Source organism: Hyperolius riggenbachi, chromosome 1 (assembly GCF_040937935.1).
Source record: "Hyperolius riggenbachi isolate aHypRig1 chromosome 1, aHypRig1.pri, whole genome shotgun sequence".
Lineage (NCBI taxonomy): Eukaryota > Metazoa > Chordata > Amphibia > Anura > Hyperoliidae > Hyperolius > Hyperolius riggenbachi.
Window position 1 is genome coordinate 234,244,971 of NC_090646.1, and position 27,341 is coordinate 234,272,311.

General features: G+C 38.5%; 1 protein-coding gene across 1 annotated transcript in view; it reads left to right on the plus strand.

Annotated features, from left to right (window-relative positions):
* TACR3 (tachykinin receptor 3) overlaps nt 1-20,319 on the plus strand; it is a 231,392-nt gene extending 211,073 nt beyond the window's left edge. Inside the window, exons 4-5 of the mRNA XM_068270735.1 lie at nt 11,330-11,526; nt 19,472-20,319. Coding sequence (XP_068126836.1) covers nt 11,330-11,526; nt 19,472-19,793 — 519 coding nt within the window. The 3' untranslated portion in view covers nt 19,794-20,319. The remainder of the gene's footprint in view (nt 1-11,329; nt 11,527-19,471) is intronic.
* Nucleotides 20,320-27,341: the final 7,022 nt, after the last annotated feature.

Here is a 27,341-nt window from a genome sequence, read left to right on the forward strand (position 1 = left end):
CTACCGGCGCCGATTTCAAATGTACGCATCCCAGGGACTCCACTACTATAAAAATCTAAAGGTAGGTTAGGGCATTTAATTTACAATATATGCAACAAACAGAAGCACTAACAAAGTATCTTTGTAAATACACTCCAAATTGCATTGTGCAAACTTTGAATGTAATTTTATTTTAAACCACTGACAAATATCACACAAAACGTTTAAGACTGAAATTGTTCAATACTTGCTGGGGCATAACTAGAAAGCATGAAGCCTCTAGGAAAACCTCCAATGTTTATATCCCTCCCCCTGTAGTGACCCCTATGGCACAGGGACTCATCTGCCAGAGATCATAAATGTGTGGTCACTATAATAGCCTTCATGACAAATGTGGCCACATGTATATCTGCTGGAGGGTGGCCCACTGTATCAGAGTAAGGGAAGGTAAATAGGTGGGTTTCCCAGCCCCAGGTTCCCCGGCTATTGGATAATTGGTTAAGCCACCTATTGTGCCACCCATAGTTATAATTGAACAGGCTGATGTATCTTAACTAAGACATTGCAACCACTTTTTATTGAGATGAGGTCAGCCTATACCCTAGGGAATGAATCACATTTACATCTGCCCAAGCATATTTCACATATTCTTACTGCCCTCACTCCTACTGAAAATCAGAAACAGCAAGCTCACAAACACCAAAATGTGGATTCTTCTTATGCCATTGTATGTAATGTTTACTGTACATGTAGACAATGGTTATTTATTGCCAAAGTTTTTTTAATAAATATTTAATTTTTTGTATAATTTACACCTTTATCAAACAATTAGTTGGAAACCTGACATTGATCGGGTATGTATTTGGTTGTTACAGGTTTGATTAACCTGTTGGATGCGCTCTCCAGGCATCTACAGTGTGTGGATGTATTTGGTTGTTGTTGGCTCCACCCATTATTTCTAACCTTGACACACAGTCACTCAATGACTAAGTTTATGAGCTTTGGGGTCCTTGGCATCAACAATTAAAATTTTCACATTGAAATAAAGAAAATATGATTGGTTGTTTGTGGCTATGCCCCCTTTTTTTGAATTTAAACCCCAGTCAACCAATGACAGACAGTACCAGGTTTGAGGTTTCTGCCATTAACAGTGTAAGAATGACAGCAATTGAAATATTCCCCTTGAAAACCAATAGGTAAATTTTGATTGCCTATTGTAAGCTCCACCCACTTTCCTGAATATCAATCCCAGTTACATAGTGATTAACTGTGCAAATTTTGAGAACCCTGACAATAACAGATTGGCTGAAATCAATCACACAAATCAGATTGCTGATTGTGGCTCCGCCCCTTTTGTGAATTTGTACCCCAGTCACCCAATGCCTGACTTTAGCAGGTTTGAGGCATCTGCCATTAACAGTGTAAGAATGGCAGCAATTTAAATATTCCCACTCAAAACCAATAGGTGAAATTTGATTGGCTGTTGTAGGCCCCACCCACTTTCCTGAATATTAATCCCAGTCACCCAGTGACAAATTGTGAGAAGTTTGAGAACCCTGCCGTCAACAGTGTAAGAATGGTTCCAGTCTACAATTTCCCTGTGATTTTTTTGGCTCCACCCACTTTTGGTAACCTTGACACACAGTCACTCATTGACCAAGGTTGTGAGCTTTCAGGTCCCTGGCATCAAAAATGTAAGACTATAAGCATTTTACATAGAGAAGAAGGTGTAGGCAGCGCTTCCGAATACAGAAGGCTGCACCTGAATTGATTAAGCTGCAGAGAAGTGCAGAGCTCCAATAGACCATATTACACAACATGCATTCAAACAGGTACAGCAATGGAGGGCGTTAGCTTCAGCAAATAATATGTGCACAAATCATTTCCTACTAGACTTCCCCCCGGCGTTGACGTGCCCCCTCGGGGAAGACCTACCACTAACCTGACATTAAAAGCATAACTTACCTGGTGCGACTTATCATACAATGGTATACACATCTCTTCAAGACAGACAAACAAAAATGACAGCGCTCACAGGCTGCAACTGGCTTATAAACCATCAAGGGGCGTGTACAGACCCCCAGGGGCTAAATACACGCCTTGAATCCAAATCAGATGCAAAATTATGCAAATTTAAGTGCTAATTTATGTGCTAGTCCCTAATCTAAAATTTGAATGCAGATTGGATGCAGGCTACCACAAGTATACTTGTGGTAGCCTGCATCCAATCTGCATTCAAATTTTAGATTAGGGACTAGCACATAAATTAGCACTTAAATTTGCATAATTTTGCATCTGATTTGGATTCAAGGCGTGTATTTAGCCCCTGGGGGTCTGTACACGCCCCTTGATGGTTTATAAGCCAGTTGCAGCCTGTGAGCGCTGTCATTTTTGTTTGTTTGTAAAACTATAAGCAGTTTATCAAGCAAAGAAATCTGATTGGCTGTTTGTGGCTCTGCCCGTTTAGTGAATTTGAACACCAGTCACTCAAAGACCGACTGTACCGGGTTTGATGCCTCTGCTATAAATAGTGTAAGAATAGCAACAATTTAAATATTCCTCTTGAAAATCAATAGGTTAATTTTGATTGGCTGTTATAGGCTCCACCCACTTTCTTGAATATTAATTCCAGTCACCCAGTGACCAACTGCGCCAAGTTTGAGAACCCTGTGAAGAACAATGCAAGAATAGCTGCAGTGAACGGCTGAAATTTGATTGGCTGTTTTATGCTCCGCCCACTGTTTTTAACCTCGGTCACCAAGTGACCAGCTGTGCCAAGTTTGAGGACACTGGCAATATTACTGTGAGAATTACAGCCTTTTACATTTTTTTTCCACTGATGTGAATGGGTGAAATCTGATTGTCTGTTTGTAGTTCCGCCCAGGTGTGCAGAGGGAGGCACGAGACCCCCAGAACATATCATGCCAGGTAGTAAGGGATCTGTATACCAAGTTTCGTTGAAATTAGTCACGGCGTTCTCAGGAGATTGCGGCACATACATACATACTTACACCCACACACACAAATCCGATTTTAAATATATATATATATATTATTACCATAGCTATAGATGGATGTAGCACAAGTCTTTTGGCCAACTCATACTTTTAAAAGCCATCTTTTCATTCCAATCTGCAGCCAGCTAAGAATTTTAAAAACTCACAATTCAAATTGTTTTTCTTCGCAACCATAGCAACAGTATGTAGAGTGCTGTTGCCATGAGGCTATCCAGACACTCCCACCTTGTTACGATAGTAATTAAATACACTCATCATTCATTTCCAGGGCTGGCAGGAAGTGGTGACACCCCTATCTGACAATTTTGTTAGAAATAATGTGGAATGGATGTGCTTATATGCAAAACAAACAATGAGTAATCAAATTGAAGTATAGATAGGCCTCAATTCTGGTAGGGTTATCAAACAAATGACCTCATGTGAGGTAATTTACCTCATGAGGTAATGACATTTAGCAATTCTGGTAGGTTTTAGTCATGTTTTACCTCATGAGGTAAATCAACTCACATGAGGTAATTTGCATTAACCTCCTTGGCGGTATGGACGAGCTCAGCTTGTCCTTGACCGCCGGAGGGTGCCGCTCAGGCCCCGCTGGGCCGATTTTCATAATTTAAAAAAAAAAAACATGCAGCAAGCACTTTGCTTGCTGCGTGTTGGGGACGATCGCCGTCGATGCGCCGCTACCCGCCGTGTAACGCCCTCCCCCGAGACCCCATGCGCAGCCTGGCCAATCAGTGCCAGGCAGCGCTGAGGGGTGGATCGGGACTCCGTCTGACGGCACGACGTCGATGACGTCATCGCGATCATCGTCATGGCGACGAGGAAGCCCTAGAGGAAATCCCGTTCAGAACGGGATTTCCTTACGAGGGTACGTGCCAGCGGCGATCGTAAGGTACGGCAGACGCCGCAGGGAGGGGGGCATCATGTAGCTAGCAAAAAAACTGCTGCGCCGCCACCCTGGTGCATTTAATAGAACGCCAGGGTGGTTAATTTTACTGAAAATAGCTATTTTCATGGAAATTAGGGGGCATGTTAGCACATACTTTTCCGATCCGTTTAAAACCTGCCTGTACCTGGAGGTAAAGTCAATTTGTATGCATTTTGCGGTTTTTAGTGGAGTTCCTATTGCTGTTTCAGTGTTGTTCCTATTCAGTCTGTGTAATAGAAAAGAATAGTAGAGATAAAATTCCAAATATTTACTGGATTTTTTTTTATAAGGAATGCCTATAATTATACTTTTCATAGGTTGCTACATAATCAAATACACCTTCTCCCCCTAAAAAAAAACATATTCCAAAGACTATCCTAACTTATGGAAGACAATTAAAGACTACTATTATTTATTTACTGTATGCTTACCATGGAAATACCTTGTTTTACCTCAATTTATGCATTTACCTCATGTTTTACTTCATGTTTTACCTCATGTTCAGAAATGGAGAAAAATCTTTCAGAATTTCTAAAAAAAAAAAGAGGAAAATACCTCATGAGGTATTTTACCTTCAAAAAAATATTTACCTCACATAGCTACCAGAATTGAGGCCAATGTCCTCAATTCACTAAGATCATGCTGGAGATAATAAGGCAAGAGAAAACTTACCTCCACACAGTGGAAGAGTTATCTCATCTCTTCATTCCTCAAGTTACCACCTCTGTAGTTAAGATACCGCCTCTGTAGTTAAGTTACCTCCTCTGCAGTTAAGTTACCTCCTCTGTAGTTATTTTCACACACAGTTAACTAACAGCCCGTCTTTAACTTTAGAATTCTGGAGTTATTTTAAGGATCGAAGAGTTAACTTAAAGACAGAAGAGTTAACTTTAGATTTGCCTGAGGTAAAATGTTTCCTGAATACTATATGCCTCATCACCATGGTGATAACTCTAGAAACGTTATTAAATACAGGATATAAGCTTAGTGAATTGAGGCCATTGTCATTAATCCTTGGCGTCAGAGAGCCAAAGTAAAAGCAAAGTGGAGTCTCCTTTTAAAAGTGGTGAAGGTGATTTTACTTTTCCCTATGTACATTTTTCAGTAAAGTAAGGAAGTATTTGATTCTTCAGCAGTCAGCACTTTTTGGAAATCATATTGTTCAAACCATCTATTTATTCCAGTATATTATTACATGAAAACTTTACCTGATGTGCTGACATTTCTTTTAAAAAATGCCTGCTGCAAAGTAGAAAATCTGCCTGCCAACTGAGTTATGAGAGTTGTATCTATCTCATTTTTGCATTGATTTCTATATTTTATCATTGTTATATTTCTGCTTGTTCAGTGTTTCCCTGTAATATTTTAACAATGCTCGAGACGTAGATCTTGTTTATTTCTTCATCTTGTATATTCATTGACTTTTTTCCTTTTCCAATTTTTCTGGCTAATGTGTATTGACTGTTTCCCTATGTTCTTTTTTTTTTTTTACCTATGGTTCCTTCACACACTGCATAATGCAAACTGAATACTTCTGAGATACAAATAGATACATTAAAAAAATTCTATTTGTCTCAGTGGGCCTGATGCACAAAATAGCAATACTGTCGCGCACAGACAGCGCACATCAATATTAATAACTCCTATATCTGTATAGCTTTTTTCTCCTGTCGGACTCAAAACACTTGCGAGCCCGCCACTAGAGCACAATCAATAGGCAGTAGTAGTGTTAGGGAGTTTTGCCCGAGAACTCCTTACTGAATAGGTGCTGGCTTCCTGAATAGGAAGAACCAAGATTTGAACCCAGGTCTACTATGTCAGAGGCAGAGCTCTTAAAGAGGAGCTGTCAGCCATACTATCTCAGAAAAAAACACATATATTAGTAGATAAATACTTGCTCTACTTACATAACATATGTATTGCACTGTCCATGTTTTGATTTTAGTGATTTTTCTACAGTAAAAAAAGAGAAAATCCTTTTTGGCATTTCCCATTTTAACTGTGGCTATTTTAAAGCCAATCCTGATGTAATTTCCTCCCTTACTCTCTTTTGCTTGATTTTGTTTGCTTTGCCTGCCCTCCACTATAGAAAGTGCATTGTCTCAGCATGAGAAATATTGGCCAATCAGAGAGGAACAGAGGTGTGGGAGGGGAAAACATGAAGGAAAGAGGCTTCAGCCAATCGGGCTGCATTAGGCAATTCTGAGGGGAAAGTAGAGAAGCAAAAAAGGACAATCCAGCATGCCTTGCAACTTCCTTTGTGCGTACAAAATTTTGTGTGTACCAAATAAGAGTCAGGTAAACTGGGGAATGATCATTTATCAACAAGAAAAGGAATAGTGATTTTAACTGCTGGATTGCCTGGTTAGCATCCTTATTACTTGTTTACCAGATAAAAATAAAGAATTGATTTTTGATTTTATGCCCGACAGTTACACTTTAACCATTACGCTATCCAGCTAGTCTCAGTTCCACCCACAGTACCGTGAGTTATGCTATTGGTGCTACCAGTGGTACTTGAGTAGTGTGACTATTGTTATGGTAATGAGTGTTGCTAATGGTAATGCTCATTAGTACCATGCATTATCATAGCAACGGCCATGCCACTTGAGTACCATGGGTTATGCTAATAGTGTACCTCATGGTATTTTCTGCTAGAAGTAAGGGTAATATTGGCATGTGCTGTCTGTGCAGGGTAGTATTGCTGCAATTTTGTGCATACTAACTGCATTATCACATCAGAGGTTAGAATATCTGTAGGAGCTGCACAGCAAGCAGGGAAATACTGCATGAACAGTTTGTTAGGAACTGGGCTGTGGAGGGAGAAAACCATAGTAAATATGTATATGTGTGTGGAGGGGGAGAGGATGTATTTTTCAAGAGAGGTAAGCAAACTGTTTAATATTTAATAAATTAAATATTAGATTTAATCAAAACACTGAATCTCAATTGGTTTTTTTATACTTCTATTGGTTGAGGATTGATCATACATGGGTTTTTTTTTGTTTTGTTTTTTATCACTACAAAGCTAGAGTGGGGACGTTGCATGATCAACAACAGTGTAGTGATGTACTGTACTTTATTAAGCGTTAGAAAGTTACTAGTGGCACCAGTGCAATTAATATTTGGTTAGATTTCTACTGACATCTGATTTATTACCTAGTGTTGTGAAACACTTAAAGGGAACCAGAGATGAACGATTCACACAAAATAAACATATCAGTTGATAGCTTGTAAAGAATAAATGCTCTACCCGATAATTTCGCCACTCTGGTGTGCATTTTTGAGTGCTTTTTATCCATTATTGCTCCAGGAAATATCCAATATGGCCACCGGCTCATATTCCTTCTGCTTCCAGGTTATGAGGTGTTCTGGATGTGCTGTCTAGGCTATATGAGACTATAGACAAGCAGGGCTGCTGTAGGCTTTCATCTGTGTGCTTTCAACTTCATATTCTGGTATGCTTTGTGGCTGCCTGTAGGAAGTGTCTCTCATAGTAATGAAACTGCATACAGTAGATAATAATGATGACTGGCTGCACAGACAGAGCACACAGATCACACAGCCACACTTGTCTGTTAGACAGAGATTTTTCCTGCAGCAGCAGCCCCTCCCATGTCATCACAGCTCTCAGTATGTAAAGCATGAAATTTGAGCCAGGAGGGAGAAGGCTTGGGCTTGAAAAAACTCCACAGAAGAGTGACTCAGCTATAATGATTCCAGGTCAAACCTCGACTGAATATTCGGTGGATTCTTATCACAGTTGATAACAGATAGATTAGACTGAGAAGAATAAAACTAAAAGCAGGGTAGGTGTTTACTGTCATGTTCCCACTGATAAATGTAATACAATACATGAAGGTGCTTCGTCCCTGGTTCTCTTTAAAACCACTTACCAGACCTGACCACTCGCCTAACGTGAATCTAACAGTGTATAGCCAGTCAAAGGGAAATGTGTGACTTTTTGGGGGAGAGCAGATGAACTTGAATTTTGAATTTCAGTGACTTTTTTGCTCTACGGAACCAAAATGAACACGGGCTGAATCAGAAATTTGCAAACTGGCAATTCAATTCTGAAAACTAGCAGTTTATTACCTAACAGCTAAATTATTAACCAAGCTGGAAGGCAATTAATTTGGGTTTTTTTAGAAACTGATAAGTTCTGTATATAAAGATCAACAGTAGCTGAAACCACTTTAATTCCAGTTCCTGTATAAAATATTGAGTAGGCTCTGCATTGTTCAGATTGCATCTCTTATGGGGTATTAGTTTAAATATAAGAGTGAACATGCCTGTTATTTTACTGTACTTATGGAACAAAAAGTTATGTTGTTTAAGGTAAATGTATGCTGAAGGAAATGTAGAAGCTTGGGTGCACTCTACGGGGGTGAGGCTCTTCACTGTTACTGGATGCTGAAAGGCATTGGTACACACAGAGGGATTATAGAGCTGTGACACATCATGGGAGCAAGATTCCAATCCATTATGACAGAGGGCTTGATTCACTAAACCGTGATAACTCAAATATCACACCTTATCAAAGATATCACACCTTATGAACAGATATCACACCTTATCAAAGATATCACACCAATTAGCAGGCATAAGTTCGTAGCACTCGCTATGCTACTCTGATAAGGCATGTTAACTTTGATAAGGTGTGATATCTTTGATAAGGTGTGATATCTTTTCATAAGGTGTGATCTTTGATAAGGTGTGATATTTGAGTTATCACGGTTTAGTGAATCAAGCCCATAGTGTGTTACCAATAGTGTTTTTGGTGATGGTGGTCCCAACTGCTCTCATGATCATAAATACCGCTATTAGACAAAATCTTGCATGGAGAATGATGGTTTTACATTTCTTCCACTTTTGAATAGTTGCACCAATTATTGTCACCTTCTAACGAAGCTTTTTGCTAAAGGTTTTGTTCCAGTCCATTCCAGCACTGTGTACATCCACAATCTTATCCAATATGTCCTTTAATTTTGTTCTTGCCATGGTGATGGAGAGGTTGTAATGGAAAAAAACTGTGGACATGTGTGCTTTATGGACATAACGTGTTGAGATCAGGTGTATCTACAGATTGATTGATTGATTGACTGATTGATTGATTGTAATCCATATGCCACTCGTGCACATAACCAGTCTGAGGGAGCAGAATTCTCTTGGAGTTGTAGGGGATCAAACAGGGATCATTTTGGAACAATTGTAATGCAAAATAATGTATATTATTTGGTTTTTAATTTAAATTATTTAATTTTATTTTTATTGGAATTGTTTTTGTTTGTTTTTTTCTTTTTTAGTCCTGTTTCATTAAAATGAATAATAAACCATAACATTTACAAACTGTTAATTTCTTTGTAAGGGGGCAAACTTACAAACATATTTAGCAGGGGCTCAAATATTTATTTCCCCTAAGGATCTGGGGTTGTTGTGTCAGCTGACAGATGTTTTTATTTCCTGTTGGCATTTGAGCAGTGAGTCCCTCAGTAGTGAAAGTGGTGTGCTAGACATCGGTATTCCTTTCACTTTATTCTTCTCTGAAATCAGTGACCTGTTGCTAAGCTATCATAAGACAGTGTAACTCAGTGCACACTAAATGGGGCTGAATTAACAGCAGCAGAGCTACCAGTTCTTTTCTTGCATTGTATATGAAGAAGTTTATCTGCCTTCTTTTTACCTATGCTTCACATGGGCTGTTGCTTAGCTGCACATCCTTTGCAGCTGTTTGCTAATAAGAGATTTGAATTACAGCTCAGGCTTTTTCTGAAAAAAGATGCATCTATATATATTTAAAAATGCTACTTTTTTATTATGCCTTTACTAAGCTATCCTTATAATTATAATAGTGGTCCTTTAAACTCCCCACTGTATACACTAATTGCAGCTGGCAACAAAAAAAACCCTTTCATGGGGCTAGCATTACTGAGAACAGTTTTAGAGTATAAATAAGAACTATTAACATAATTTTAGACCACTCATAACCTAACTGGGAACCCTGTGTGTGTACTCTCTATAAGCAAATTGACTAGATGTTTTTATGTAATTAAGAGCTAAAGGCATGTACTAGTTCTGTATGTGTGTTTGGCTGACAAAGGCAAAAAGGGATGATTTTCATGGCTCCACCCACTATCCTAAACTTATGTATTATGAATGCTGCTTTCAGACATATTGAAGTGGTAACCTGCCATTATTTTCTGTTTTTAAAAAAGCAATACTGTACTTTACAATGTGCAATTTGTATGACTGTCCGAAAGCCTTAAATAAAATCTTCAAATTGCAGTATACATCGCATGGAGTATCAACAATACTGGAATTCTCATATACACAGTTCATGAACTGAAAACATACGTATGTTTCTGGCGGTGCGCTCCACTGAGATATGTGTTATGCCTCCATAAGTCTATGCAACTGAAAATGGCAGCGCTCTATATCAGTCCATGCCAGGAGCAGTGATGAAAACTTCAAATGGGGTCCCCCACATATAGTATTAAGATAAAGCATCCATCACGTAAAAAGTATCTCAAAAAAACTTTTCAAGGTACATGTCACGTGATGGATGCTTTATCTTAATACCCACAGAGGATATGGAGGTGATGGTGGTTGCCAGAGAAGGCAGTGGGGTGGCCATATACCCCGGAGGCAATAATGGGCCCGGCTGGCCTCAACATCTGGTGAGTCACTATACGCAGGGGGGAACCCCATTTGAAGTTTTCATCACTGCACCTTGGATGGACTGATAGAGAGCGCTGCCATTTCCAGTTGCATAGACTTAAAGCGGTATAAAACCCTGACATAATATTCAATAAAAACATGTTTTCCTACTTTTTATATGCCATAAGGTTAGCATATTTGCTTTTGTGCATAAGTATTATTATTCATATATGTGCTATGATTTTGGAAACCATGCAAAAAAGATCAGGCTGGCAGTGGTAATACAACCATACACACAGACCTTATACAGTATAATTACATAACTTAGCCATCTCTAAAAAAAAATTAAAAAAGGGAACAGTAGAGGACCTAAAAAAAAAACCCTACTCACTTCACTCAAGATGTGCTTATATAGGAGACATGCCTTAGTTGGTGATCTATTATGGTCACCCCACTTGTAAGTTAGCAATTGATAGTATCATTGAGCAAATATTTCAAAATTCATTTAGATGAAGGAGAACTTGAATTAATCAGTGTTGATGCTGCTTCCATTGCAAATATTTAATCATACTTGACCTATAAACAATGAAAGCAATATGGCAGAGAAATGATGTAGCTTGACCAAGATTAAATTGTGCATTTATAGATCCTATTGATGTAATGCTGACAGTCAGGCATTTTTACTGCACATACTGGGTGGTAAACTTGTAATTATGACGTGTTTATGTATTTTATTTTTTTTTTGCAGGTGGTGAAAATGATGATTGTCGTTGTCGTCACCTTTGCAATTTGCTGGCTTCCTTACCACATATTTTTTATAGTTACTGCGCTTGATATAAAAGTGGAAAGATGGAAATACATCCAACAAATCTACTTGGCTATTTTTTGGTTGGCAATGAGCTCGACCATGTACAACCCTATCATTTATTGCTGTCTAAATAAAAGGTAAGGGAGAAAGCCGGAAGACCTTGGACCCAGATCTATCAATTAAAGCTGCCGATATGACAATTACCCTTCAGGAATTCAATCAGCTGTTATAAATGTTTAACAAGGCAGTAAAATGGTACTCCGTAGGGAGTGAGAAATTCTTTGGCACTGTTCCAGAGTGTGAATTTCTGTCTTATAATTAGTGTTTGAAGCATTTGGAGTCAATGATCTGAAATAATATGGCTCATGTGATACGTATTTCTCATAACTGTGACATGCCAAAGTATTTTATAGCCTAACTGTTCAAATTCTTTTGATGAAATAAGTTGTATATATTTATATGTATATATATATATATATATATATATATATATATATATATATATATATATATCCGCACTGCACTTAGCAAAGTAAAAGAAAAATAAAGAAAAGGAGAAATTACAGTGGTTATAAGAACCCTGTTAAAGTGGAACTTTGTGATGAGTTATTGAACTGAAGTTTCAATACCAATCTTTTGTATTTTATTATTTTAAAACATTTCACCCTACAAATGTTGGACCTGCACAACTTTCAAACACTCTTTCCAGACAGCTGGGTGAATCCACCTATTTGATTGTGAAAGGAAAGCAGATCAGTAAAGGGGATTTATTGGTAGACACTGTCTACCACCAGTAAGTAGATGCCCTTTACTTCTGTATTCGCTTTCTGCAGTGGTCTGGCTGGGGGTAGCTCTCAAATACAGATGATTTACTTGTATTTTTGGCTCTGATTCATGTTATGAGTTGTGAATATGAAAGTTTGTTTTACACCTATTTGAACTAGTCAGGAGTTAAGCAGAGAAACAGATTATCTGCATCACAACATCAGGAAAATGACTGTCGACTTAACACTGTGAAAAAAGTCTTCTGAGAGTTTATTTAAATCGCTTCATGATATGTTATACTTCAAAAGCAGAAGTAAGAAAATAAGCCTTGTAATATAGTAAGACTGTAAAATGATGGGTCTCATTAATAAACCACAGTACTACTTTTGTAGGGTACCAGAACAAATCTCAGATTTTTTCTAAAAAGAGCATTGCACTTTGGGTGTTAAAAATTACATCTTTTTTTAACCAGTTTACATCCCGCATACAGTATAATCACGTCATTGCAAGTGGCTCCTGAAAGCCACATGACGTGATTATAAGTTGCTGTCATTTAATGAGCACAGCGGGCGTGCTAGCACGCTCCTGGGCTCATTAACCCCCCTCCCCCTAACTACACTACACTAGCATCCCTTCCCGGGTCTCCGATCCTCCCACCCCCCGCCCGATCCTCTGTAATACCCCCCTTCCTCCTCCATGCTGCGATCGGGCAGCATGGAGGATTACAATGTATCAATCTTTACCTGACCTTGTTCCAGCGCCGATCGCGATCCTCTCCCTGTAGTCCCGCTGTCAGCCTCACTATGCTGAGTGAACCGGGTCCCGGCTTGATGACGTCATCAAGCCGGGACCCGATCCGGTCAGCATAGTGAGGCTGTCAGCGGTACTGCAGGGAGGAGATCGTGATCGGCGCTGGAACAAGGTCAGGTGAGAGATTCTTACTCCTAATGCTTCCCTGCGCCTAGGTCTGCAGAGGGGGTGGAGGGGACACCTGGCATTTGGGGAAATAAAATTTCTTAAAGGGCCAACACCTGGGTATCCATGGGGGGGGGGGGATACAAATTAAAAGGGGCACACAGCTGGCTATAAATGGGGGAGGGGGAGGCATAAAGGGCATACACCTGGCTATGAATGGGGGGAGGGAGGTAATAAAAAACACATCTGGCTAACTATGGGGGGGGGGGAGATAAACAGGCACGTCTGGTTTACTGAAGTGGGGGGGGGGGTTTACAGAGGCACATCAGGGGCTGGGGAAGGGTAACGGGGCACATCTGGCCAAGTATGGGGGAGGGGGGTATAAAGGAGCACGTCTTGCTAACCATGGAGCGGGGAGGATTAAAAATTGCCACAACAATTAAAGAAAAATACAAAGCCGCAAAATGGAAAAAAATGCACCTTTATTTCCAAATAATATATTGTCGCCATACATTGTACTAGGATCATACTTTAAACCCTGTAATAACCAGGACAGACGGGCAGATCAAATGTGTAGGTTTAATCTATGGTACCACTTATTATTTTCAAATTATAATTGCTGAAAACTGAGAAATAATTCCTTTTTTCATTTTTTTCCCCATTATTACCATTAAAATCTGTTCAAAATTAAATAATTTTAAGCAAAATGTACCACCGAAAAAAAGCCTAATTGGTGGCGAAAAAAACAAGGTATAGATCATGTATGTGTGATAAGTAGTGATAAAGTTATTGGCTAATGAATGGGAAGAGTGTGAAATGTAGAAAACTGTTCTGGTTTTTTAGGGGGAAAACTCCAGGGACGCGAAGTGGTTAAGTGTAACTTCCCACATTCCAGTATCCTCAATACATCACCTTGTGATGATACTTTAAGGAGTATTTATTTATTTACTAAGAGTACAGAAGCCAGTAGAAAATATACCTGGATTCCCAGAATGCTCTGGGAGGAGAATTCTGCGTAGCTAAACAGTCCGGTCTAAACATCTCTTGGAGGGCTGGGTTACATACCAATATAAAGTAATAAATAGATATGGAGCTTGTTTTTTGATGCTGAAACCAGGAAAAGTACCATAAAAAGTGAGTACCCCAAATAATGTACATGATTCTACCATATGTCACCACTGTACCTCTTTAATCATCTTGTGCTATACAAATGGCTGATAAGGCATAATGGCCCTTATTCAATTAACTTTTTCTCCTAGGAGATAATTTTTCATTCTGTTTAAAATAACTTTTCAGCAAAAGTAAAGTCAAATTATTCTAAGTATTTGCTTGCTGGTGGCTTAAAGGTATTTTATTGATAAAGGGTGAAAATATCGCCTAGGAGAAATCGTGAATTGAATAAGGGCCATTGGCCCATATACAATTCACTTTTTCTCCTGAGTTTTCTCCCAGGTGATATTTTCACATATTGTCATAAAATATCTTTTAAACCACCAGCAAGCAAGAAAAAATTCTTTGACGGAATGTTTTCACCAACTTTTGGGTAATTTTTTAACTGTAAAATGCTGAAAAGTTTTATCTTAAACAGAAAATGAAAATTATCTACTAGGAGTTGAGAAGTGATAACATGCACATACAGTACAAATATATAACTACATATCCTGTAGGTTAAAAACCACACTGACTCACTCAGACCAAGATTCAACAACTGAATTACTCAAACCAGAATCAATTCCATATAGGAAAAAAAAATCATAAAGCAATTGACAAAAAAGTTAGTTACAATAGTATATAGTTATAACAGTGAAAGCTCCACCTCTTTAGACAGAATATGTCACACAGGAACACCAGATTGTAGGGTTCGGTGAAGCAAGATGGATTAGTACTATAAAACATAATCTTTAATCATACAATATAAAAAGTCTAAAACATTATATCAATATAAAACCAAAATACAACCAATAAGGCAAAATACATCTTGTAATAAATAAAAAAAGACATATTTCACAGTCAACTGACCACTTCATCAGAGGTAAATGAATGTGTTCAGATGCCCTTGCTATATCTGTACCAAGTATAATCCAGACAGTGCCTACAAATCCAGGTTTAAGAAATAGAGTATCAGTGTTCTTTCTCATCTCTTCAAATATGATTGCACAGCAAAACACTGTCAGTGAAGACACATCAGACAGAAATGCCATGAACAGCATACAGAGAAGTCCAGCAAATTCTGCCCAGTGCAGTGAAACCTGTCAATAAAACTGTCACTAAGTTTTGGATCCTGTATAAATATAAATAAATATATTCACTTTTAGGATAACAAATTGGGGAGGCTTGAAAGCTCTCCATTGTTCCTGTCATGCTGAATAAGCACCCTGACTATTGAAGGTGGCAATCAGAAGAGGTCATGTCAGCACACATTTTCATCTTAATTAATGGCACAGTAAATAGAGATACAATACAAATAATATAAGAAATAAATAACAGTAGTGTTGGTTGGAGATGTTACACAAAAATGAGCTGAGATTGCACACATTGGAATTGACAGCTATATATTTTTCCCTTCATTCTTCCCCTGAAATAAGCTTTTACAGCAAGACATCCGTAATTCCTGTCCAGGAAATTGTCACATAAGAGATCCCCCAATAGGACGATATATATACTGTGCTCTGGTACAGAATGCAGACCTCTGCTTTATTACTTATGGAATATCTAAAGTTAAAGTCCACATTTTTTGAAAATTGCTACAAATATGTATCAGCACTTCACAAGACTTTTTTCACTTAATGTTCAAATAGCATCTTTCCTTTTGAATTTGCAGCTCATTATTCATTTCCATAGCTAGGGTTGTGTGAGCATTGTTTCATGAGAAGTGAGATTGTACTTGTTACTATCCAATAAGGGGGACGGGGCAGAGGGAGTTAATTTGCCTGGATGTTTGCTTCTTCTTACTGCACTACGTGCTGCGCTCCATCTTCCTCATACTTCCAGCTTCACAGCTGGAACTTTCTGTGAAACAGGAAGTGGGAGGACGGAGCACAAAACTTTGATGGCTCATCCTTATACGCCATAACTAACTAGAGTGGGCAGGTACTTCTTTGTAAGTCTGGAATATATATTCTTGTTGTTGTCTACAGACTACTTAGAAATTTGAAAAGTTTTGAAAAGAGTATTTAGCTACACAGAAAGGAGCTTGTTACAGCAAACGTATCCAGTTGTCCTTTATTGCAGTCTCTGATAGGAACCTGATGGTATGCCCTGAAAATGTTCTACATGGTTAGACGTAAGCAAGCTTAAATCAGGTTTGCCTTTAAACCCCTGAAATTATAAAAAATTAAGTGAAGGGACTGTCTTTTTCTCAAAAATAGCGGAATTTCACTTTAGTGGCAATGCCTAACTCCCAATCCACTCCACTCCTAAACTCACTCCATGTCTTTCTCCTATTCCCCCTTTGGGTGCTGCTATGCTAGCAAGCAGTTCCTGCTATTGATGCTCGCTCAGTTAATGCTTTTCTGTTTTTTATGTACAGGTATTGCCTATCTATTGCTGTTACTGCTGTTATTAGCATTTCTGTTACTGTGTATTATTCTGCTCCCTACTCCAAGTCTTCTATATTCCCTGTATGTGCCAAAACTAATTCCGGGTACGACCCCATCGTACTTGGCAAAATAAATCTGATTTTGATTCTGATTCTGAACTGAATCACTCTGACGTGATAACCACATTTTGTCAGTCTGGAAAACTATGACGAAGTGTCATTCATCAGTGCAGTAACTACCAAATTTAATAGTATAGATAAGATCACAAGAGGAGGCTTCTTGACCTCACATAAAATAATAGCAGTTTTAGTAGTTTTCATCTTCTATCTAAAGTATTTATTTTTATATACAACCAACTTGTCATTACCAAGTTACGCTCGTATTTTGGAAACAGTTGAACAGCAATTTGATTTTAAAGAGAATCTGTACTCTAAAATTCTTACAATAAAAAGCATACCATTCTATTCCTTATGTTCTCCTGTGCCCCTCTGTGCTGTTTCTGCCACTCCCTGCTGCAATCCTGGTTTGTAATTAACAGTTTTAGGCAGTGTTTACAAACAAATGACATGGCTTCTAACCAGAGTATCATAGGCTGTGAACAGCTATCTGGTGTGACTGATGCAGAGCTTGGAGGGGGTGTGTAAAGCTTCTGCCAATGACAAGCAGTGCTGCACATTCCACACATTCCAGCCTCAGCCCTACAGACATGACAGAGGAAAGGAGATAAGATTTATCACAGAGACAGTGCAAGTAGGAAAGGCTGCAGTAAGACAGACCACATTAGAACAGTAATAGGAACTTATAGGACAGAAGAAATAAGGCTCAAAAATTTGTTACAGAGTCTCTTTAAGAACTTTCAGGTCTTTTTAGCTGCCCCATGTTTACAATTTGTAGGTTATACTGATTAAAACAATTATTAGGCAGCATATCACAAAATATATCCTATTTAGGGAAACCATGGAAGGTTAAAATTATTTACAAACTGTCACTTGTGTGAGTTTGAGAAAAGATAATTTATTTGGACCAGATGTTCCTACTTTGAATGTGATCACAGGTTTATAGAATTTGGGTGTATGAAGATTACAGTCTGTTAAGGGATTCTACATAGTGCTTTGTTACAGGACTGGAATGTTTGCCTTAAAATAAACCTGAAATGAAAATAAACTTATGAGATAATTCAATTTATGTGTAGTGCTACTGATAAATAGAATATTAGAAACATGGAAATGAGTTTTCAGTTTAATGGCTTAATTTGTAAGATTTCATCATACCGACAGCTGTTTGGAATCTACACTCTGGTCCATATGCAATTCACTTTTTCTCCTGAGTTTTCTCCTGGGTGATATTTTTACACTTGTCAATAAAGCCACCAGAAAGCAAGAAAATTCTCAAAATAATTTTGTTAGAACCTTTTTGCCTCAGTTTTGGTACTTTTTAAGTTGAAAAGTGCTAGAAAGTTATTTAAAATTGAAGATGAAAAATTATCACCTAGGAGAAAACTCAGGTGAAAAAGAGAACTGCATTTGGCCCACTGCCTTTTAAGCTGAGAGATAAGTAATGACCCTTGAACATCCCTGCACTTAAACCTCATTAGAAGCCTTATTTTACTGTTCCTACTGATCCTGGGCTGTTTTAGTTTATATTTACTTTTCAGGAAACAGACTGAACTTGACAAGCTGTGAACAAGCTCTTTTGCATAGAAAACAACTCAACTTTTTTTTTAACTCTTGCTGTACTGGAAATCAGAAAGAGACTTCATTGAATTAATAAAAAGAATGCAAAGCAAAAGTTAAAAATTAGACAATAGATCAGGGAATCCACTGTAAGACTGTATATCAGCATTTTTACTGCTGGCAGGCATGAAATAAATGGACATCACCAACAGCCCTTATCTATAAACAAACACACCTACTAATAATGTCATAAGCTATAAGGTTGTATATATTATACATGCGTGCACAGAGAGAGATACTGCTTGCTTGGCAGTTGGCAACAGGCAGTATATGTAGCAATGCAACGAGGTTTACAGACAGATAACTGTCATGGTCATGTCATCACACTGTTGGGGGGGGGGGGGGTTACCTCAATATCAGCCACACAAATGTTCCTGGTGATCAATTCCAAAAACGGACTAAGATTCCTAGTGAGTATGGGGGTATCAGCTACTGATTGGTGTGTAGTTCAATCTTGAGTTGCAGTTCCTCTTCAATATAAATACTGGTAGACAAGTAACATGTTTGTGTATGCAAACACTGTATTTCTTCTTACCATACATGATTTTTCTTACCATACACATTTAGCGATCTCTTCATTTTGTGATGGTCACTTGTGGTTATGAATGCAAATTCCCCCTTCTTTTGGGTGTTTACATTTTGTGGTCTACCCCTCATTCTAATTTCTCTACCTTCCAGGAAGACCTCAACCCTAGCCTGACTTACATCTGCCTCATATCCTTTTTCCACCAGATGGTCTTGCAGAATTTTAGATTGTAGCCAATAATCTGCATCCTTACTGCAGTTTTGTCTAACTCTGTAGAACTGTCCCCTAGGGACATTCTGCAGTCAATGAGTGTGATGGCAGCTTGTTGGATCAATATAAGAATTTCTGTCTATGCTTTTAAGCTAGCACTTCATGAGTAAACATCCATCCTCCATAAAAATAGTTTGAGGAAATGTACTTCCTTCAGACTATATTGTACATCAAATTCAAGATTCTAACTGTTGCAATTAATGTACTCAACAAATGACTAAGCTGATTGTTCAGGACTGCACCACTACAATTTGCTATTTACTGTTTGTGACTACATTGCTAATAAACTCTGGGTAAACTCTTCTGTCTCACATTTGTCACGCTTTCATTTTAGGTTTCGTGCTGGTTTCAAACGAGCGTTCAGATGGTGTCCATTTATTGAGGTATCTAGCTATGATGAACTGGAGCTCAAATCCACCAGATTCCACCCAACAAGGCAGAGTAGCCTGTACACAGTCTCCAGAATGGAATCCAGCATGACAGTGGTGTTTGACCCCAATGATGGTGAAACTTCAAAGTCTGGTCACAGTCACAAGAAAAGAGTGACATCCAGCGAATTAACTTTAAATGGCTGCTCCCGTAAAAACTCCACAGACGCCTCTACAAACTCAGTTTTTATTAGCTCACCTTGTGCATCCATAGATTGTTATTCATGAATTTTAGATTTTACATTAACTCTATTATGAAACATTAAAGGTGTAACATGTAAATACATTGACATATTATAGAATAGGCATGGTAAATAAAAGAGTCCAGCTTAATGCTTGAGAAACTTTCTAAATGTTAGTATTTTGGTAATCTCATACATTTTAGCTTGATGTCTGAATGTAATAAAAGGACCCTTTCAGAGTCCACATTTCATATTATCTGAAACATAGCCAAAGCTGAGTTACAAATGTCTATGTGGTTTCTGTTCAGTGCTGTTTTGTGTACCTCTGGTACAGGTTATGGCTTGTCTTGTGACCTTTATTTGTAAGCACAATTTACAGAAAATACAGACTGTAAGTTGTATTCCATACAAAAGCTAATGTTTTTATACTGTAACAGTGCCTAGGTGTGATCAAATAATAAAAATATCTTAATGCACTTCAACTCCTTTGACTTCTGGTAGTAAGATTCTCATGAGGTTCATTATCATGAGAGTTGTTTATTATCAATTATGACCACTACAAGAAAAAGATCTATCCTTATGTACTGTATAGTAAATGACACAAGTTGTCAAGTCATACTGTAAGTAAATAATTCAATACTTTATTTAGAAAACCATGTCCATTGACAGAACTCGTTCTGTCAATAGACATCAAATGTTGTACCGTATTAAATAAATTTCGTATGACTTGACAATTTGTGTCATTTACCAAACACTTCCCTGAAGGCATAGATCTTTTTCTGGTATTGGTTTGAAGCTTTCCCCTATCCTGAAAAGGATAATATATTTTTGCTGATTAATGAAGGTCTCTATGCTTTTGTGTTTTATCAATTAAAATACTTTTAAATGATAAGCCTCACTGACTTAAAGAGAAACTGCAGTGAAAATAACGTAATGAAAAAAGTGCTTAATTTTTACAATAATTATTTATAAAATGATTTATTCAGTGTTTGCCTATTGTAACATTTTTCCTCTCCCTGTTTTACATTCTGAAATGTATCACATGGTGACATCTTTACTGCTGACAGGTGATGTCTGTGGAAGGAGATGCTGCTTTTTTAGCAGCTGGAAACGGCTGTTATTTCCCACAATGCAACAATTGTGATGTCAGTACTTAAGTGCTGACATCACACTGTGGGAGGGGTTTCACCACAATATCGGCCATACAGAGTCCCCTCATGATCCATTTGAGAAAAGGTAAAGATTTCTCATGGGGATGGGGGTATCAGCTGCTGATTGAGTTGAAGTTCAATCCTCGTACACACTCTAAGCTAAAGTTGTTTGAAACATCCAATAATTGTGTGCAAAAATGTAGCCAAACAACGACAAGTGATCGATATCAGGATCCATCTGGTAGATCAACTCACACAACTGTTGGGCAGATGTTGGGCAGTTAGCCACATGTGAACAATGTTGTTTTAATGACATTGTTCTACTGAATGCAGACATGTCATGCATAATATCATTTCCACTTCCATTGTGCAATATTTAAATGAGCTGATCATTTGCATAAATGGATTTAAACAACAGAAGAAGCACAGCCAGACATAATTATGCAAACAATGTTGCTGCATATAAAAGGTATAGGTGGGGGAAGTAGGTCATAGACCTATTACAAGGACCAACACACAATCAAAGGAGAAAAGACAACCCCTATATATGAACCTTGAACATGCATTTGCATAAATGGTGCATGGTAATGACAAGTGTTTTTGACGTTGATGCTGGTAAAATTGCTTCCGCGACATTGGTCATCTGATTTCCGCGGACTATTGTTGGGCATTTATATGGACCTTGAACTGACCCTGCAGTGAGAAAGATATGGATGCTGCCATCTTTTTTCTACTTATAAATTGCTTATTGCCTGGCAGCCTTTCTGATCATCTGACGCCAATACTTTAGGCCCCCGACCTAGAACTAGTATGCAGGTCAGTTACTCTAAAGTTTGACCACACAAGCCACATACTGCCGAAACCAAGATGACTAATAGGATGGTCAGGCAACTAGTAATGCTTTTGAGGTTTCAGCCCCAACTTCACTTTCACTACACGGTCACAAATAGTGAAGCTGTGAATTTCCACCAATCTGTTGCTTAAAAGGTTTTTCATTGGGTGTGTTGTCCACCAAATCCTTGTCACTCAAATTTAAATAGATTTTTATAAGCATTACTATGCAGACAGGCAATGGTTGAGAACATGCATGGTACAGTAAATGCTCTATATAGGAATAAACAAAGATAATTTGGTGTGGTAGTGTTAGATGTGAGCTACATTTGTCTCCCTCAGAGTGGTTTTACCTTTAGGGAATCACTGGCTGTATTTTTCTGAAAATTAATTTTATTATTATTATTTTCAGAAGGAAATTAGTACAAACAGAAACAAAAGCATCATAATCAAGACAGCAAAACTGTAGTATGTTTTATAAATCTCCAAGCAGTATGACAAAAGGAGGGCATGCATGAGATATCTCAAACATTTCTTAATTATAAATACAAAACATTAAAATGTTTCTAATTTTTCCAATGTATGGTTGTAAGTCTGAAAATGTATTTGGAAAAGAAATGTAGTTTAGATAATTGGTTTTGAATATTTTTGAATATTTAAGCAGGGCAGAGACTGGCTGTGTAAATAATTTATGTATTATTGGCTTAATTACAATGAAGCATGGAAGTATGAATTCACCCTTTAAAACAATTATTATTTTCCATTAGAGCCCAACAAAAGTGCCTCATGCTGACCAATCAACTACACCATTTTGGTGCCCTGCTCAAAAAAAATGGTAAAAGGCCAAAATAAGCCTAAGTCATTCATATTATGTCAAAGCAGAAGTCTGGACAAGCAGTAACTTGTAACCATCCTCACACGCCTTCATTCCAGCATCATCATACAATGGAGATGTAAAACAGCCACCCCCTTAAAATGTTCAAATTGTGTTGCTTTGCAGCCAGCCTCAAGTGAGGAGACACACAAAATAATTTTTGTAGCTGTATCTACTCTGTACAGCATATCATAGCCAAGTAAAAGTTATATTACCAGCCGCTAAGAAAAAATAAATAAAAAAAAAACACACTTCAGTGAGATGATAAAGGATCAACCTTATGTGTTTGTACTTTGTAGAACTACGTTTATGAGGGATAAAGACTATCATATTGTAGGGTAACAGAGAAGCGGATGGATGCTATACATGATTGGATGGTCCATTTAAAGGGTTACAAGGTTTTAAAAAAGATAAACTAAATGAAAAAAAGGAGGGGTCTGTATGTTTTTTATATTCTGCTTGTCTCTGGTTATAAATAAAGGGAGACATGGCTGAGGACTGTGACAGTGTGGAATCTATATGGGTAAGTATTCATGCCACAAGCAAGAATTGTCTATACACCTCCACACATAAGCAACATGGAAGAAATACAATTACTGCAGACTGAACAAGGTGGAAGCAAACATGGGGTCATATTTATGGATGATATTAATCCAGACATTAAGAGGAATATTGAAGCAACTCACTCTTTAAAAGTGACAGATTTTTATCAACATTACATGACCATTACTTAATGCAGATGGTAACTGAACAAACCAGTTGATCTGGTCATTTCAAATAGACTAGTTATTTTATCTAAATGTTCGAGTTTGAGAACATTTGGGAAACAGTGACCATAATATGGTAACATTTCACCTGCAACTTAACAGAGATGCGAGCAAGGAGACAACTAAGACTATGAATTTAAAAAAGAAATCAATTTTAACTTGTTATTGAATCAGTGACACTATATCTACACCCCTTGAGACTTCATTTTAGTTCCAGGGGCGTAGATATACATATACATACTGCGATCTATACATACTGCGATCACCGTCCATGCACATGTATTCCGGCACACGTTCACGTCGCTACCCATTAGGACATTGATCGGTGAATGGGAAAAGGTGTTCCCAAAAAAGAAACAGCATTTCAAAAATATAAACATAAATAGTTACCTTAGGGCTTCAACTTTTTTAATATGTATGTTATTAGGGTAAATTGTTTTTTACCAAATAAGGAAAAGAAGAAAAAATATATCAAAAAATAAAATATTTTTGCCATACATTGCACTGGGGACATAACTTATTACTTATTACTAATTGCCAAATAAAATGTGTAGGTTTTATCAACAGTAGCATGTTTTATTTTAAAACTATAATGTCTGAAAACTGAGAAATGATCAAATTTTTCATTTTTTTTCTTTTTATTCCTATTAAAATGCATAAAAATAAAATAATTCATAGCAAAAAGTACCACCCAAAGCAAGCCCAATTTGTGTCGAAAAACACAACAATGTATTGATCATTTAGGTGTGATAAGTAGTGATAAAAGTGCACTGAAATGCCAAAATTGCTCTGATCCATATGGGGTACTGAACCTGTAGTGGTCAGTTGTTAAAAGCACAGTCTGGTATAGTAAATTACAGAGTAAGGACACTGAAAGTAAATGGTTAACGTTCAAACAGATTCGTAGTGACTATTGGAAAATATATACATGTTACGGCCAGAACCCGAAGTTTGGCCAGAACTAGAAGTGGCCGGCCACTTCGGGTTCTGGCCGGCCAATGTGCGAACTGGCCGCTGCGCTGCGGCCAATGTGAGAAATGCAACAATTCCTGTAAGGTTAATGGGATGTTGTGGCCGCAGCGCAGCGGGCAAATGTATCACACATCTTACTTTATTCAATGACATTAAGCCGCCCGGCTTTTTCTCTGCCTCTCTCCTCCCCCCCGCCTCTCTCTCCTCCCCCCGCCTCTCTCTCTTCCTTCTCTTATGGGCAGCCGGGCGGGGACACGCGTGTCCCTCCGGAGTCGTTCGTCGCGGCAGGGGAATCCTGCCGTTCTTGCAGAGCGGGTGCTGGCAGAAGCAATGTCTGCAGCCTCCCCGCTCTGCTCTCCTGCCGCGACGAACGACTCTCCTGGACACGCGTGTCCCCGCCCGGCTGCCCATAAGAGAAGGAAGAGAGAGAGAGGCGAGGGGAGGAGAGAGAGGCGAGGGGAAGAGAGAAAGCGGGGAAAAAGCCGGTCGGCTTAATGTCATTGAATAAAGTAAGATGTGTGATACATTTGCCCGCTGCGCCACAACATCCCATTAACTTTACAGGAATTGTTGCATTTCTCACATTGGCCGCAGCGCAGCGGCCAGTTCGCACATTGGCCGGCCAGAACCCGAAGTGGCCGGCCACTTCTAGTTCTGGCCAAACTTCGGGTTCTGGCCGTAACATATATACCTTATGAGAATAAAATTTCTACGGCTAAAAAAAGGCCAGTATAGAAAAATAATACCGTTCTGGGCGTGATTAAATCGGACCCAATCTCTTTCACAGCATACAATGAGAACACATATAGGCCCATATGCAATTCCCTTTTTCACCTGAGTTTTCTCCTACGTGATATTTTCATAACTTGCAATACAATGCATTTTTAATCACCAGCAAGCAAGAAAATACTCAAAATAATTTTGATAGTAGTTATTCAACTACTTTTTGGTACTTTTTCAATTCCAAAATGCTGAAAAGTTATTTTAAATTGAAGATGAAAAATAATCTCCTAGGAGAAAACTCTGGTGAATATGTGAATTGCATATAAGCAATAGTTGCTAATAAATTCTCCTAATTGCTCCTAATTTTCTGGGGGCATGAGGGGGCCTACATGCGGCACCCCTGTTGAGATGCAAAGTATTTCGCGTGGGCTAACTCCTGCAAGATACAACAGTGAGGTAGTTTTAGTTCCTGCATATTCTGCCAAGCAGAGGTTTCTTCAATTGGGACAGCACCAATGGATAATGGTGTGCAGGGATCGCCCCTGGAGTGCACAGGAATATATGAGCATGCAGATGCATTTGCAAATGCTATGCCATTTTAATTAGTCAGTAGATATGAGGCAGCTGTATATAAGTCAGGTGACACCTGGTCTGAGTTTACACCCATTTTTTCTTTGTTTGCAACCATATTCAATATCAAGCATCAGCAGTTAAAGGAAAAATCTGAAATGCATAAAACAGGAAAACAAATCACAAGACGCTAGATAACTCCCTCTGTATAAATCACTTGGGAGGCCACATCTGGAGTATGGGATATCATTTTGGAAAGCACACTATAGGAAGGACATTGACATGCTAGAACAGGTACAAATACAGGCAACTACATTTATCACATGGATGGAAGCTCCCACTTACCAAGAAAGGATGGACAAACAACTAGGTTTATTTAGCTTGAAAAAAAGATGCCTAAAAGGTGACCTGATTAACGTGTATAAATACATCAGAGGGCAATCCAAAAGCTTGGCAGATGAGTTTTTTGTCCCCAAGCTTGTACAAAGGTAAGCTTGCAAGGGCAGGTCTCTCTCCCCCTTTTGTGTCTTGGAAATCATTATAAATTTTACTCATCATGTTACTTTTATCACTGTCATTACCAATTCTGCATTGTGTATTCTGTATAATTTTTGTATTTTGTCACTGATTATGTGCCTTGTATATTGGTGTACACCATTATCTGTATTATTATATACCCCATGTTTGTTTCTTACTTTGTACAGCACCATGGAATATGTTGGCGCTTTATAAATCAATAATAATAAAATAATAAAAAGGACAAAGGGACATGATCTGTGTATGGAAGAAAAGGTTTTACCATTACAGTTAGAGTGGTTAAACTGGAACATTTTACCAAAGTGCTGGGGGGGTATACTTTCTGAGTCAGTGTGTGTGCTCTAGACTATGTAGCTGGGTAATGGAAGAGGCTACACAGATGGCCACAGGAGTAATGAACAAGGGAGCAAGATTGCCCAGAGCAACTGCAGCTCTGGGCCGCCTATCACGCTAGATGCTATGTGATACAATACACAACAGACGTAGTCGGTAACAGGTTAAGGTCATACACGATAGATCAGATGGCAGTGGTACAGTGGACTACACAGAATGAGAGTCGGTAACAGGCTAAGGTCATACACATTACATCAGATGGCTGCGGTACAAGGACTAGGCGAGATAATGGTCAGTAAAGCTAAGGTCGTATCTAAGTCAGTCTGGCAGTCGCATTGAAATACATTAATTGAGTAATGAAAGTCGCATTAATATACATTGGTTGCTTAATGCGACACCGCACTAATCCTCAGGCTGAGTAACAAGACAAACAACAGACAGACAGACGGAATGCTTTGCCAATCTAGTCGCTGCCCCAGTGACAGCAAACATTCACACTGACATAGACAAGACTAACAGGTAGCAAGCGTAACTAAAGGCAACCGCTGCTTTAGTTACATCCTCAGGAACAAGGCAAGAAGGAATACTACCAGTCACCAACGTAGTGATGGCAGAATCCAAACTATCAGGATTAGAAGAACTTCACTGTATCCCTGCGGATACAGCAAACGTCCAAGCAAGAAACAAGGTTAAACAATGCAATATACAATTCACATGAATGACCCAGCAATAACTCAGGGAGCTGTACGCTATGTCGGGAGGAGTCTGAAATGGGAGGCAGACTTTTATGTCGACATCAGCCAATGGATGCAGGCATGCAAATTCCCACACAGCTG